Source organism: Thermobia domestica, chromosome 5, assembly GCF_964235325.1.
Source record: "Thermobia domestica chromosome 5, izTheDome1.hap1.1, whole genome shotgun sequence".
In the NCBI taxonomy this organism is placed as follows: domain Eukaryota; kingdom Metazoa; phylum Arthropoda; class Insecta; order Zygentoma; family Lepismatidae; genus Thermobia; species Thermobia domestica.
This window is the reverse complement of record NC_137458.1, coordinates 231,390,906-231,407,690: the sequence shown is the minus strand read 5'-3', so window position 1 is coordinate 231,407,690 and position 16,785 is coordinate 231,390,906. Positions and strand designations below refer to the sequence as shown.

Below are 16,785 nucleotides of genomic sequence, written 5' to 3'. Positions count from 1 at the left end.
CACTTTAAACATTACGTCTTTGTGGTTTTATAATAAAGTTTGTGACTATCACGATCGATTAAAGTTTCCCTTAAATTGACTCCAATACACAGACACCAATCATTGAGTTTATAGCAATTTCTTTTGTTACATATTGCCAGAAGCTTTCAGTCTTCAGCCGATGTTATAAGTGTTGACAATAGCAATGAATATACAAGAACATCTGTATAAATCGAACATTACTATCATTTTGAGTATTCATTGCAATTATTTCATTATAATTAGAAAGTGAAAATGTATAACTTGTGCGATAATTAGAAAATTTTAAAATATTACCCCTTCATCCCTTAATGTGGTAATGTTAACGTAACTAAAGCGTCATTTAATTTAATATCAAAAAGAAAATTCAATAATTCTGTTTACCTAACTTCGCCTCACAATAACTTCAAAGGCCAAAATTTAGTAACCACCTTTTCAACACATTCCTCAGAGGCGATGTGACGGTCACTACATTGGCTTTCCCTCAACGATAATATATGTTATCTAGATTGGAACCCATTTTCAAAAGATGGAATCTCAATCTTTAAGGTGAAAGAATGAAGCCCGCGTTAGCATCTTAATTTACTTCGGTCACACAATCTTGCAAAGACTAAACTTAAGACTCTTTATTGTCAGTGATTTTCCTGGTACCGGTAGACAATTGTTGCATTTCATTTAGTTATAAATTGCAGAACCTTATGAAAGAAAGTTAGTTTATTAGTGGAATGAATATTTTAAAAATCAATGCAATGTATTTGTTGTGTGGCGAGTCTTGAAAGAAGTCATTTTGATGAAAAAGAATAATAAAAAGGAAGCAAGAAAGCTTCATACAGATTTATAAAGCTATAAACAAAACTATTGTACCCTTTTTTCACCTAGCTTGTAGCGATAAATTTTAAACTTCTACCAATGAGACTTCTCTCAAAAAGTTATATCCGCCACTATTTCCGCTAAATGAAGGTTTATTATATATGTATATGTATTTATTTAGGCTTCGGTGCGAGCGGTCCCGGTTCGATTCCCGGTGGGAGCACTCGGTTGAAAAGTTTAAGAGCTTTTTCAGGCCAGCTACCCTGAATGAAGTTTTTCTGGGTTTTCCTCATTCACACCAGGCAAATGCCGTGGTGGTACCTGACTTATAGGTCCCAGGCCGCTTCCTTCCTTCCCTTTCCCCGGATAGCGTACTCGCCGAGGGACGTCATTCTTCAAATGTGACGGGCTAAATGGCCTTAGATGATGAAAGCCCAGAAATCTAAAATCTTAATCCTATATACTATTTAATGTAATGTTTGATTTCACTGCAATTGACGGGTGTAAAAACATACGATTTACTTGAAGTAGCATATGTATGTACTGTATATACATTCTTTATACGAAAACGTGAGTTTTCTTTCATATTACGAAGTTACAACTCCCAAAGTATATTAGATATTCAAATGGAAGGGGACCTTGCTATTCTTAATATGTCGATTATTTATCTATGAGTGTATACACGGTTTAATGCAATAATTATGGACACAAGAAGTGGTCAATTCCGTTCATAAATCTGTGATATAATACCGTATTTTGTGATATCAGAGATCAATATACCTAGGTAACATTTAATATACAAGGGGGAATCCAAAAGAAGCAGGATAGAAAGAGCGCCGCCATTTCTTGGCGTAGTGGAGAATTCTCCCGCTAGATGACCTTCTTAAATCCTAGCGGAGTCCGCGTAGGAGGTCAACGTTTGATCATATTATTGTTTTTCTCAACTGTTCTCATTTGCTGCCTGCCAAATCGTTATGGCAGATTCAAAGGGAAAAAGATGTGTATGAAATGTTGCTTTTTATTTGGAAAATCGGAAACGAAAGCTTCCAAATGCTTCAACAGACTTTCAAGAAGGACACTATGAACCGAATACAATTTTTTGATTGGTTTGGACGCTTTAAGTGTGATGAGATGAGTGTTGAAGATCATGCTCGTTCTGGATGCTCTTCAACATTTCGAAACAACAAAAACATCCAAAAAATGTCAAAAATCAACGAGATCGTTTGATGATCGATTATATTTGTAACTATCTCGTTACGATGAGTTGTGGAGAGAGGTCAAAATAAGAAGATAAGGATTAAAAAAAACATCTTGTCAATGTCAATCATGCATTCCTCATGAAAGAGAATGTTTCAATTTATGTATCATTTTTTCTTGATTCTTAAAAAAAAAGACAAAAGGTAAGAGAGGAAAAAGAACGAAAGAGTTTGTAGTTTGCAAGCTGTTTATCAGCTTGAGTTGTAGTTAAGGAGAGAGAGGGGAGGTATTCTTTCATACTGCCTCAAGGCCGTGGTCGTTACGTGTGTATCCCGTGACGCGATTGTGGCGCCAGGAACTATGGTGGGTTCGTCCGTCCGTAGGGACGGCGAACTAACTATGTAGTGTCGAAGACGTGCAGATGTCTTGGTTTTGGTGTCTAGGGCATGCAGGTGCCTTGGTTTTCGTTGTTCGAAAGGGAGGAGAACGTCTATTCTGTTAGCGTTCGATATGGTAGAAGCGGACTCCTGTTAATAGGACACTTAGTACATCGTTTGATTCTAACTAAAGTCCTTATTGGATTTCATCGTTGTGTGTAAAGTAACAGGAATGAGAATAGTGAGTTTTTGCTTTGAATTAGTTTTATTAATATTTCAAAAAAGAAGTGCAGTGAAAGAAGTGAAAGAAGAGGGTTACTCTGTGAATGTAAGTTAGTGCTGCTTGAGCCCAATTGTGTTTTTCATTCGAGTGGAGTTTCTTGCTTTTCCGCTCTTTCAGTTAATTTAATCATTTTTGTTCCTCGTTTTTCTGCCGTGTTCAGGACGAGTACAAAAAAGGAAAGATATTGTACTAATTCTGGTCAAATCGCCGAGTTACCTTGTTCGAGGAAATCCCTCGCTGAATGTTATTTTTCAGTTCTCAGTATTTTTAGTGGAATGAGAACGTAGGTAACTTGTGTGTGAACTGGCTGAAAGACCCACTTTAGTCTGCTTGAGCATTCCAAAGAGTTGTTCATTGAATCCAACTCGTTTAATGCTAGTTCTCAATGAGATACAGTGGATTCGTTTTGGATGGTGAAATGGTGATGTGGGAGGCGTAAGTGCGCATGGCAATTAAACCTTTAATTTCTTAATAAGGTTTATTCCCACCATCTCAGGAAAGTACCTATGCTTTTGCTAGAACTTGACGTTTTGCTAGTGGTGGAATGCGAATGTGGGAAGTCACGAGCCAGAAACTTAGCCAACTGATCAGAAAGAGGAGTATCTATATTGGAAATATCCTCATTGGGCCCAATTAAAGTATTCTTTGGAATATTAAATATTTGCCACTCAATTGTAATTTCTTACAAGGGAGTGTTGCAAAGTGCAGCAACTTGTATGTCGACTGAAAACCTCTGTTATCAATCAAATTGACTAAGGATAGTCAGAACTTTGATATTTCCTGTCCTGATTATACAGCAACAACCAAATTATTCTCGATTCCTCCTTTTCACTTGCTAGACGACATGCAGACCCAGGTCCAATGTATAAGGAGGTAATTATAAATCCAAAGGAAGTGTGAGGTGAGTGTTAAACCATTTATTATTACTTTGGCTTGTCCGTTGTGTGTGTTTATGTTGTGTGGGTTGTTAATTCGCATCCATTGTTGCCTGTTGTGGTTCGATTCGTCACATATGCGTTTATAATTACCGAGATTTTGATAATTCAGCATTTAACATTTTTTGGCTGTGAGCCGATGTTATTTTTCATATTTGTGGTAGTATTGTTATTGCATAAATATAATTCGATTCATGAAATATTGCTATTATAGTATAATTAGATTTGAATTAATTCTTTGGTTAGATTGAGATTTAATTGGAAAGATTATTGAATGAGATACGACGTTATCGGGTTCGACGTTGAGTTTTACTAATGTCAACCCTTGCTTAAACTTTAAATATATAAGAGGTATTACTATTGAAATTGCATTTAGTATTCATCCCCCCCAGAGTTTAGACATTTTTGAAGTGCTTTATGAATTGAATGATATTGATAATATTGAGGCATTATGAATCTTAACCTCTCTCCATAATAGGAAATTGAATTTAATAAATACATTAATATTTGGACATTATTTATAATATTTGAGAATTAACTATTTGACTTGTTATTGACTTAAATTGATATTGAACGCAATTAATTGGAGCTGAAAAATAGAATCTACGATATAGTATTTCGACGGCGAATTTATTGTTGTTTTTGGATATCTGAGCGATCAGATATCACACTGTAAATAAATTGTTAATAAATATTTGTTAAGTTGAATTGTGTCTGTTGTTATTTATTAGATTTAAGGTACTTTGATATTTGTGGTATTTCTGATTTGATGCTGAATGCTGAATTATCTATTGTCACCTGCTCCTGCTTTGGATACCATGGAAGGACATCAGCTCGTGTAGATCCGTCTGTAGTTGGTTGGGGGTATTGCTGACTGTTCAACATATCTTGCGACCTTTTACTAATCCATGTGTGTTGGACACTTGGCAGTTTTCCAGACTTTGACGGCGGATGGGAACGCTACATATTTCAAAGCAGATAGGAGTGAGTTGGAGCTCGTGAAAGCGTGAGGTTTTGCGAATGAGACATGTTGCCGCTAAGTTTATTTCTTGTCTGCTAATACAGGATCAAAAAGATTCGTCAGAATTTGGGCCAAGACTTGAACAGTCAATTGAAAGTGATCCAAACTTATTGACCAACGTGATGATAGGTTCTGAGAATTAAACAAAATCTGAAAGGGAAGTGTTTTGATTGTATAGAGGCTGTAAAAAGATCTTCGCAGAGCACACTGGACGATATGAAAGTTGAAGAGTTCCAGAGGTGCTTCAAATAGTGGGAAAGAAGACTGAAGAAATGAATCGCATTTAATGAAGAGTACTTTGAAGGAGACGGAGTCCGGTTTCTTTTGGGTCCCCCTCGTATTTCTATTGACTTGATTTACAGTGTAATGCTAGGTGTGTCTAGTTAAGGGAAAGGTGATGAATACCTAATTTCATTTCTATTTATATTACATGTTTTGTTACAAACTTTACCCCACAACTTTCGATACCATCGGCAATGGCGCAGAAGTTGTCTTCTTCTACTTCTTCCTCTGTGTATTTTGCATTCTCCAGACATAGCTCTCGACTGAGAGTCTGAATCATTCCCTGCCGTAGTACTGCACTATAAGCACCATTCTCTCCCACTTGGTCCCATCCAACTATGGACAGCGAATTGTTCGGTCCAACGATATCTGAAACAATTTATTAACAATATTTACTTTTACATGAATTATTATAAATTAGTGCAAATAATGTAAATTAGAAGTTTCATGGCGCCTTCTAATTTCAGAGAAATCCTGGTTAAAATGCTCTATGTGTTCATCGCTCAGGAAGCTGAGGATTACAGAGAAGAATGAAGATAGGATTCGAAGAAATGTGGTTTCAAAGTCATATTATATCAGTGACCTTATTGTTGTTAATATGTTGTTTGAATTTAGCAAATTTGTAGGTTTTTTGTTTTGTAAAGAAAGTTTGTGATAACATTTTTAGGACGACAACGAAGCAGGTGCTTCTTGCATATTTAACTGGCTTTCAAACTGAGTGTCTTTCTCTAGTTTTCTAGTTTTAGGGTAATAAATTTTTCCTTTTTTACTTTCACTTTCCTAAGTCTTGGGATTTATTTTGAATGAAGCAAAATTCCCACCTGTTACTATCCATTGTTTGAAAAAGAAACAAAGTGCTAATCAAATATATATTCAAAAGATGTGCAGTAGAGGTAATATATTTTTTTTGCATAACTTACAAGTGATTAATGAATTCCTGTCCTAGATTAAGTAATGTCTTTATGTCTGATATTACATTTGCACGAGAAGCAGCATAATTTTCTATAGCCATGTTGAAATCCAAATGAGATGAATATACTTTTTAAATATGAATAAATCTGCAAAGAACATTAATCGTATCTGTAAAGTAATAGTTTTGTGTTCTCACAACTTTCCTTCATTCTAACTGTCTGTATCTTACTCGCTGGTGAAGTGAATGAGTTTGCCTTTGGCAATGTAGTTCCGGGTTCGACTTCCTGAGGGAGTACATACAAATTTAAAATCATTACGGTGTGTCGGATTCCGCTTTAAATTGTAGGTCTACACCTTCCATATAAACTCGGTATCAAAAATGGATGCTCAACCTCAACAAAAGTAAACCTACTGCATGGGTTACAAGAATGGATGGGTAGTTGTATCAGCTATGGAGCAAGACTCAGTTTAAATTTCTTTTTGAGAAGTCTGTGGAGAAACGTCACTCTTCTCGTTTATGCTCAACACACAGTAGCTCCAACGGAAAAGCAATATATTATATTATTATAAAAAGTTGGTCTTTTGCCTTAGAGAACACACTATCCATGAAAAAAACATTCAAATTTACTGTATCGTGTTGAAAAGAAATTTTTCTGATCATCGTCTAATCACAATGATCAATAAAACTTACAGTCATGGTTGTGTAAGTTAAAGTTAGTCGTTATTGGATTCACAGACAATAAACATCCTAAGTTATAAATCAATTGTGAAACAAATGATACATAAACTTGGTTATTTTCAATATTTTATAGTAATTGTATTACATGATCAAGGAAAAATATTATTTGAATTGTAATTTATATGTAATCCATTACACTGTAAGTGTGGTTTATACTGCAATCTTTTGTAACATAAAGCTACAGACAACCATTTCTACATGTCAACATATACACACTCTCTGTCTCTCTTTATCACCCTCCTTCCCATTCTATTTCTCTCCAAAGACACAGTTACTACAAAACATGTGAATGGTTCGAAAACCTGCTTCATGTTGATATCTAGTAGCGGTACGTGAATAGAACATGAGAAATGTAGAGCTCAAGACGCATAGATTTGGAGTATCTGTTCCGCAGGTTTTAGATCCTGGCTGGCGTATATGAACACCAAAATAAAAATAATTTACATTTCAAAATAATTTCCCTAATTCGTCCCAAATTTATGAATTGGGACACTCATGGTATCATTTGGAAACCTGATACCTTCTAAAGACCAAGATGTATCAACAATGAACCTAAATTATATAACTTACGAGCAGGACCTCGATAAGTATTTTCTGAAATTCTCAAAATAATGATGATAAGAAGAAACTCTTCATTTTCATATTTACTAATCATAAGTCAACGAAAGTTGGCAAAAATATGTAGAATAGGACATGTACTAAAATGAGACATAAATCTAGCAATATTTCCAGAAACCCAAACAGCAAACTCTTATCTACGCCCCGCTGGACCCAGGTATACTGTCAAACTGGCCGAAAAGGTAGTGTGGTACGTGGAGTATTTAACACAGAGGCCACCACTCGGTCAATATTTTCAGAAACTTTTCTTGTCAGACTGGCGATGAGTGTCCAGCAACGTCTAATACGTGAATTATTATAGAATAAGTTCAAACTCGAACATAACGCTGCAGGATAACCAAGAACGTTTGTCATGCGAAAGAAGTTGTTGTAGTGATCCATAGCTCAGGTACTGTTTCATTTTTGACATTTCATGGGTGCAGGTTGCAAAAATATCAACGGTCAGCCTAGATCCCTCCGCCTTATGATAACTTTAGATTCTGAGGTAATACAACACATTGTTGAGGAAAAGCCATCGAAAAGCACACGGCATTTGTCCAACCAACATGGCATTTCCCAGTCCACTATAGTGCGTCATCTTCGCGAAATCGTGAATACCCTCAAGGGCTGCCGCATTGTGCCACATGAGTTGACTCCAGTTCAGCCAGCGGAGAGTGGATATGTACCAACGTCTGATGTAAAATCTTCGTGATGTGCGTTTAGTGAAACAGATTAACTATTATGCATGACGAAAAGTAAGCTTTTTTAAAATCCAAATAATCAAAAACTGGTTGAACACGAGTCAATCCCCAGAACCGTTTGGCAAACTTCCTCTGTGTATGGTGAAACTACGAGAGTGTCACTTCTAATTGGTTCCCAACGGTGGTACCATTAATGGCGTCCTTTATTTCAAAGAGATGAAGCGTATGTATGCTGTACTACAACAAAAATGTACTTCCTTGCTGAACCAACAGTTCTTCCGAACCAACAGGTTAATGCGAAACCAGACTCGAATCGATAAATGCAACAATTCAGGAACTTGATGACATCGAACTGATATCGCAGTCACCGTACAGTCCTTACCTTGCCTCTTTCGGATTAGTACTTGTTTTGGTCCAAGGTGCACTTCCTTTTTACCTAGCAGCTGGAGGTGGAAACAGCAGTGACTGTCTTCTTTGCCTCTGACGTGGTATGGATGTGGAATCAAGAAACTGGCAGGATGGTTATAAACAGTCCAACACAACGAGCTATACTATGAATTTTAACTTGTTTTCATTGAACTTCAATTAATATAGATATGTATCAGAGTATGGCAAGATATATGACACTTCATTGTATATTTTGGGCTCCATTCTGGTCTGCCAGAGGCTTTTAAATAGCTAAAGAAATTTTGTGTTAATTTTCTAGGATTTCCCCTAATTTAGCCGCCATGAAGGATATGTATAAGATATCATTATGAGTTTTTTTTATTATAAAGTAATGAATTTAAGATAACTGGTACGAGCATGAGCTTCCAACCAAATGTGAATTCTCGTCGGTTTCGCACTCGGAATAATAAAAAATAAAATTTTCTTGAAACTTTTGGTGAAATTTCCTGAGTTTCTTCTAAATGTATTGGTCGTGATATATATATATATATATATATATATATATATATATATATATATATATATATATATATATATATATATATATAAAATTAACAGCAGTAATTTCCTGAAAATTGTAAGATCTCCTTTGTAATATCAACCATTGTATTACTCATTATTTTAATAGCATTTACATGAAGTCAGAAATTTCCCTTTATCAATCATTTTTTGTAATATATCTCTAAAGTCTGCAGATGTAAACATACAAAAACAGCCGAAATTTTGTATTTACAAGAGCACTGTTGAACAGTATTATGTAAGTATACTACAGGTTTAATTAGGGATTATATTTGTATGCATCCATTAAAAATTCTGACGTTCATTAAAGTAATAACAGTTATTATAAAAATGGGCAAAAATCAACCATTTTCGACATACATTTTGAAACATACAAAACTCAAACTCAAATAATTTCTTTGTGCACTGACCGTGCCGATTATCTTTATAGCTCCTACTGGATGATAAACAATCAGTGTACATATCTTTAACCTTTCAATTACAAAGAACTTACAGAGTCAAAATAAACACAAAACTATGTTAAATTTAATGAATCACTTCCACATTAGAAGCTATATGTGATGAGTGTTCTTCCGTCATTTATATAGTTACGGCAATATTATCACTGTGTGGAAACGAATGATAAATGTTACATTTGAAAGATACCAGTAACTCGCTCTCAAAATCTACTTATTTACATACAAATGCAAATTTGTTGACTATAAGTTTATTTTAGTGTAAATCCATAGTGTACCACCCAAAGAATAACACCAGTTCTCCAAGGTTACTAGAAGGAAAGGTTGGGCTATACGCACAGACGTTTCGCTCCTCGTTTTGCGTGACGTCACCAGCGAGGAGCAGCAAGTAGGAATAGAGGTGTACGAAGCAGCCAGAATGTCTTTCTTTCTTTCTTTATGCATAACATTTTCGCTGTCACGACATTCTCCTACACACAAACTAACTACAAATAAATAAATAAATAATAAGCCAGCAATAATTAGAACATCTTCTTAACGCAATTTATATTATGGAAAATTAACGATGTACCTGTGTTGTATGATCATTCATTTAATTTTTGATGAGATAGATAATTGTTGAATTATAATTACATTTTAAATGTATTTATATCTGAAATGTTACTGTGAATGTATTTAAGCAAAGTTGCAGATATATATGTGTTTTACCAGGGCAATCTCTGAAATTTCCAATGCCTGGATTTAAAGTAATTGCGGAACCAATGTTAAGGTGAGTTCCACACCCGGCATAAATAGATTACTTTGTGATTACTGATAGGAATATGTCAATAAATACTTAAAACCATGGGTAATAATAATAATAATAATAATAATAATAATAATAATAATAATAATAATAATAATAATAATAATAGATTGTCGATGCATTTAGTTGCGGAAGCCCTTTGATGCCTAGCATTTTATTTTGTTCAATATACGGCACTCAGGCTTAAAGTTTAAAATTGCCAATTCAAATCTTCTTCACATGATTATTAAAACGGAACCCATCCGTGTTAAACGTCATGTCGACTATCCACCACAGATTATATTTAATGTACCCATTGTTGATGCTATGATTGCACTTCGTGACATTAATAGTACACAGTCCGGAAAATATATTTGGTTTATATCTAAATACTTTGTATGCTAACTAGTGGTACGAATCGAGACGAGACGAGAAATTAGGTGTTCTCGTCTTGTAGACTCGATTTTCGAACAAATATTTTTACGCCTCGCCTCAAAGTTTCTCTAGCCTCTTGTATAAATTTGTGTAGAAAATTTAGATATGTCCTGACTTCCTAATTTCAAGTAGTACTTATGAGAATCCTTCCGAGCCACGAGAGATCCACGGAAGATGAGATATAACAACATTTAAACCATATTTATTATTGGAGTATATTGTGTATTTTTAAACGTTGATAAATGAATGCTCTTCATTGTGTTCTTACAATCACTTTATCAATTTATAGTTTTTTTTTAAACGATGAACCATGCAACACTAAACCAGTGTTTAAGGTTTAATATTTGGGTGAACTTGTGTTGCCAATGAGACTCATGAAGTTTCTCATCTTGCCTCGAAAACGAGACGAGAACTCCCATATTTTTAAATTTAAACGAATTTCTCGTCTCGAATTGCAGACGAGACGAGACATTTCTCGCCTCGATCTCCTCTCGTGGACAACACTAATCTCAACAATGAATTAGAAATAGTTAACCTGCTAGTTTTCCTCAACGGTCAAACTCTTCCATTCTGTGGTGCAAGGCGTGGGGCAATCGCCCCACCTTTTCTACCCACACGACGTCCCGGAGTTTTACTCTGATTTCTAACTCAAATAAACATCTAGAGGACCAATAAGAAGAAAAATTATCGAAAAATAATTTTAAATTATGAACTTCATGCATACATAGAAATTTATGATAATGAATACGGAAAATAAACTTACTTTATTTTACTTTGAAATCGGGAAATCGGCTCCCCCTAGAAAATTTTCTTCGCGTGCCTATTTTCCTGACTGAGGACCCTTGTCTTTTCTTTACTATTTTGTCATGGAGGGACTAAAACTATCAGTTAAGTATGAATAGTGCAAATCAAAGGCGTATACATGCATAAAGAAATCGATTGATTGTACAATTGATAATAATTTAGAACAACTTTTAACTCTAAAAGAAACCGATGAAATATAAGTGTCACCGTTAATATTAAACAAACTGAATATAGTTTGAAAAATGTATCGGTAAATATTGGTGTTTATTTGCCAATGCCGATACCGATACTCCCAAAAGTGGCTGATATTACCTATACCGATATATCGGTACATCCCTAGTTCTATAATGTGCAACACTTGGAGATTTAAGACAAATACACGTAAAAATACATATGTACACACGTACGCAAGTTTACACTATCTTGCAATATTGCATGTCTGTACAGCCAAGCCCACGTAAAGAAATCTTCCGAGATATACGTAGATCTTTTAAATAATATTCGTCCACGTACACCACTAGAAACAAAAGCAACACAATTCAACATAGCAAAAACCCAAAAGAAATAAAGAATTGTTTGTGGTCTTACTAGCAAATCTTCACGCGCCAAGCAGACGACAAGCTCTAAGTTCCTCGCTGGTGACGTCACTGTGAAGAGAGCGTGAAAGTAGAGGTTCGGGACATAGGTTAAGAGCACCCCCTGCAGTTCTCTAACTCAAAAAATAACTTGGTAATTCAAGACGAAGGTTGATTTGAATTAGGAAACTTTTGAATAATTCAGGCTTAGTATAAGTTAAGCTGAACTACTTAATTGATGTTTTTTCTGAAATAACACATTTCAGAAAGAAACAAGATTTGAGAAAAATGAGAAAAAGTAAACTACACACTATAGTTTATCCAAGAACGTCTATTTATTTATAATATACCAAGCGTAGGCAACAGCTTGACAGGTACAGATATCTCACAAAATCTTTCTGCACGTAGCAAACATAATAGTGCTGTTAAATTCATGTCTAACAAATCTTGACATGTGTTTTAGAGAGAAAAACGATTTCATTCATAGTCGATTTATAACTTCACCATATTAGTATTTTTATATATAAATTATCCTAAATCAACTTTAATTCATTTCTCTGTCTTAACTTTGAAAAATGAAGATCTAAATTTTTTGAAAACTCCACTCAAAAACAGAACATAAAGTATATCAAGCGAAGATATGAAAAAAAACTTACATTTGCACCCTGTATTTAATAACCTATTCCTGTATAGAGGAATAATTTAATCACTTCAAACCAAACAAAAAGATTATGCCAATATAGGTTAAACGTGATCTTAAACAGAGAGTTGGAAGTACAACTCTTTATAATACGAAACCCGTGTCACAAGTGCCTTGGTTATGGCACAGTAAAGCATATAGTACATAAACCCAACAACAACTCAATCACGGCTATTACCTCTTACTGTACATAAATAGAAAGTTCGAGTTGCAACAAAGTAACTTACATGTATTATTAAGAATTTAATATTGTATTTTGAGTACGATTTATGTATACTAAACTTGATCTCAGCATAATTTCGATTAGCAATACTCTATAACTCCTCTTGTTCCTAACACATCCAACCGTAACAATATCATACTGGTCCTTTTTAATCAATAATGTTACGATATTTTAAACATAGTTTATCAAGATAGAACCAACAAATTAACCCACAGATAGATCAACTTGGACCAACCTGAAATACAATTTTTTGAAATATATACTTGACAAAGTAAAATATGTCTTATTTATATATAAAACTACATGAACTGATATAAAATAAAGGGGCACTTCGGGTTGACTTGAGAATTTGCAATATGACATTCTAGGTACTCTCAAAAACAGCACACTCACATGCACAGTCATTTGGTATACTTTTTAATTATTACAGACATGTTAATTCATTCGCATTACATTTACGAATCGTTTTGAGTCAATAACTTCATAACATTTGTTTTAAAAAAATTAACTTTAACTAAAAATGACAACTTTTTTTAAAAAATAGATTAACTGTTACAGGAATGTACGGTGAGATAACAAATTCAAGGAATCCACGTGAATTTTGATGAGACCATTTATATAGTGAGAAAAATGAAGAAAACTAGATAACAAGGAAACTCGCACAAGCACAATTAATTTATCACTAGATTATATAATCTAATATACAAATAAAGGTCTCAACTTGTGACAGGTGATAGTAACTGCTGCAAATAGGTGTAGGTAGGAGCAAGGTAACATAAAAAAGTATGGAAAGTTTTATCTTCAAATTACTCAAAAGTAGTTCTAAAATTTGAAATTATACAATTACACTAGACTCTCGCTAATCCGGCCATTCCTGGCACATATGGGTGCCGGATTAGTGAAAGTGTCGGATTATTGAGTGTCTGACATTTATTTGATTTATTTATTTATTTATCTTATTTATTATTTATTTTGAAAACATAGGGGATATGGAGTACTGTACTTTATTAAATCGAAGGATATAATTTTAAAATATAGAGGATATAATTTATTAAATCCAAATATACATTAATTTTCAAAGAAAACTTAGTCCTTCAGTAGTATCACTCACTATGAAATATGTCCCTAATTTTTAACTCTTGAAATGATGATAAGCGACGGTGGCATGCTCTATCACGCAACCAAACTGTAAAGAATGCTACAATTTGGAATAAGTACAGTATATAAAGCATTATTTAACTAAGCATTGTTGCGCATGCGCACCATAATTCATTGTGCACGTGTTTTTGGTTGGATGTACGCCGGATTACTAAGAGGCCGGACTACTGAGGGCCGGATTAGCGAGAGTCTAGTTTAGCGAATGTATAAGTATTTTGTTCCTGTAAAATATTATATAAGCTAATATTATATAAGCTACTAAGCAGTTACGGATCACAAATAATGTACAGTTACAAGTCAGTGCTTATGTACTGAGTTAGAAATGAACGTTTCTTTGTACAGGGAAACTATAACTCAAAATTAGATAAATGAGAAGGGTCTTCTTTTCCAAACGCTCTAGATTCCTCTTAAATCACAGATAGTTTTACTTCCTGTTTTAAGTAAACGTTTACTTTTGTTATGAATAAATACCTTGCTCAGTTCCAATTTTGCGTGCAGAAACTGGAGTTTGAATAGTAGTACTATCAGCTCTGGTGTGAAAGGTGTCTCCCCGATCCCGAGCCAAGCAGGATAAGACCTTATGTGTAGGTCTTCCTGATATGTTTAAACTTATCGAGATGGATAATACTGCAATAGCTATTAACTTATTTTAATTGTCATAGACGTATTGATGTCAATTATCATTCTACAAGTATAATAGCTATTACATTTTAAATTTGAAACTACATAATGTAATTGAATCGTCAGTTGAAGAAAATGAAGACCAAAATTGTCAAAATAACGTTATGTACTGTACATTAACTTCTACATAATTTTCAAACTTATCTTTACTCATGGATGGAATAGAATATGTTTCTGAAATTTCAGTATAAACTTGGTGGTTATTGAAAGGAAACTCTAGCACCTAAATAATTTTGTTGTTCGATTTCTCAACCATTTGCTTTTTGTTTTTGAACTTATTTGAACAAAACATGACGATTCAATTTTATTGATTCTTCTTATATACAGCAAAAAGTGAGGAAGCGAAAAAGATGTTAATACAGGAAATTATTTGAATTGCAATTTTCCATATAGGAATCGAACAATAGTGAAAATAGTACTTTTATTACGTTTTATCAAAAGTTTCATATTTCAGTAATAAGTCAAAATCATATTAATCTTCACACCAGGAATTAGAGCATCCTGCCAATGAGATATCAAAGAAGAAATAAATTTAAAAGGTACGTCATAGATACTTCATGAAGTCATAGTTAACGATATATAGATCTTCAAAAGAGACTAAAATGGTAATTACATATTCGTCACCAGGAAGTACTCAACGGTCAAACTAATACTTAATTGCGGCTTACACATCATTAATAACCTTTTAACAATAGTTCATCCTAATGCAACTCTACAGCACTTTAAAAATTCAACTTACCGTGATCTTTTTCTGTTATATTGGGTAAACAAATGGGTGCAATTCTCCAAGAATATTCAACTGGATCTTCGAGCTGTACCAGCGCAATGTCATGAGAATCATGTAATCTTCCTGGTTTAAATTTCTCGTGAAGAATAATTTTTGATACGTTCCTCATCTCAAAATTCCTTTCGAATTCATTGGTTGGTTGTCCTAAGGCTACATCCAGGTCGCCAGTAGAACGACTTCGAAAGAGAAGAAAATAGATTTAACTCAATTCATACTTCGTGCTAGTTATTATGGATTTATTTCTGTCATTGTTAACTAATATTTCTAATGTTATATAATATCAAATACACCAAAATTATACTTCTACTACATATTTACTCAGAGAGAAATCACCGCAATGTAAAATTTAATCTTAAGGCTGTTTAGAATAAATCTTCCCACCCTTTCCTCTCTCTTTTCCTTTTTTTTTCAAGAAGGGAGAAAATTAGAGAAAATTATATTAAACAAATAAGATTTAAATATTAAGTAAATCACTTAAACAGCCTTTTAACTCAAAAATGTGTATATTAATTACCCTAATAAGCAGGTTTCTACGGAAATTATCTTAACGGCTAACCAGACTCAATCAATTAAATACATTCATCATATTCTCTCTTAACAATCCCTCTTTAAAAAAAATTATGAATAGGAATCATTTCTTTATTTAGAACCTCTAAAGGATAGTTCTATTCAAGCTACCCTCCTCTGGAAAGAGAAAGGACTTCCTAAGATCACTTCATCCTAATTTCTAAAAATATAGGAAATTAGCTCCTAGCCTGAGTGCTCTAATTAAACCTTGTTTAGATAATAAGAACAAACTAAATTTAATTTGTGTTTCAAGGTTTCGCCAGGAAACGTGCTCTTACAAACAATTGCGTGAACTAAATTAACATCTAAAGGTGCTTTTTCTTACTTGTCCAGCACCTGGCCTAACTTATGCATGAACAGTCCGGTAGCAGAACATTCATTATGAAGGAGTCTAGATAAACAATCTTAACTGGGTTTCTGAGGTTGGATTAGGTTAGTAGGAAATAACCTCTAAAAAGATCTTCACTAAGATCTAAAGAAGTAGATAAGGTAGTTCAAATGGTCCAGACCTCTAATACTTTAGAGAGGAACCATACAAAAAATATATAAGCCAAACCTTAAATGACCTGGCGTCCACAGGACTCGAATCTGGAGCCATGTAATTTAAAATCACGATGCCTAGCCAGTGGTCTCAAAATGAAAATACGAAACCTCAAATAAAAAATCAACAACATATATTCCATAAAGTTCCTAACTAAAACTCTTAAGTAACGCATAAGCAGTTTAAACGTTCAATTCATTATCAAAATTAAAAAAGTAAAGATACAGGTGAAAAAGT

At 34.0% G+C, this 16,785-nt stretch overlaps 1 protein-coding gene across 1 annotated transcript in view; it reads right to left on the bottom strand.

Annotated features, from left to right (window-relative positions):
- Positions 1-16,785, bottom strand: part of LOC145684791 (trypsin-like) — a 197,349-nt gene that overhangs the window by 30,412 nt on the left and 150,152 nt on the right. The window contains exons 4-5 of the mRNA XM_081757162.1: positions 15,393-15,616; positions 5,093-5,292 (exon numbers count right to left, since the gene is read on the bottom strand). Of these exons, the coding sequence (XP_081613288.1) occupies positions 5,093-5,292; positions 15,393-15,616 (424 nt within the window). The remainder of the gene's footprint in view (positions 1-5,092; positions 5,293-15,392; positions 15,617-16,785) is intronic.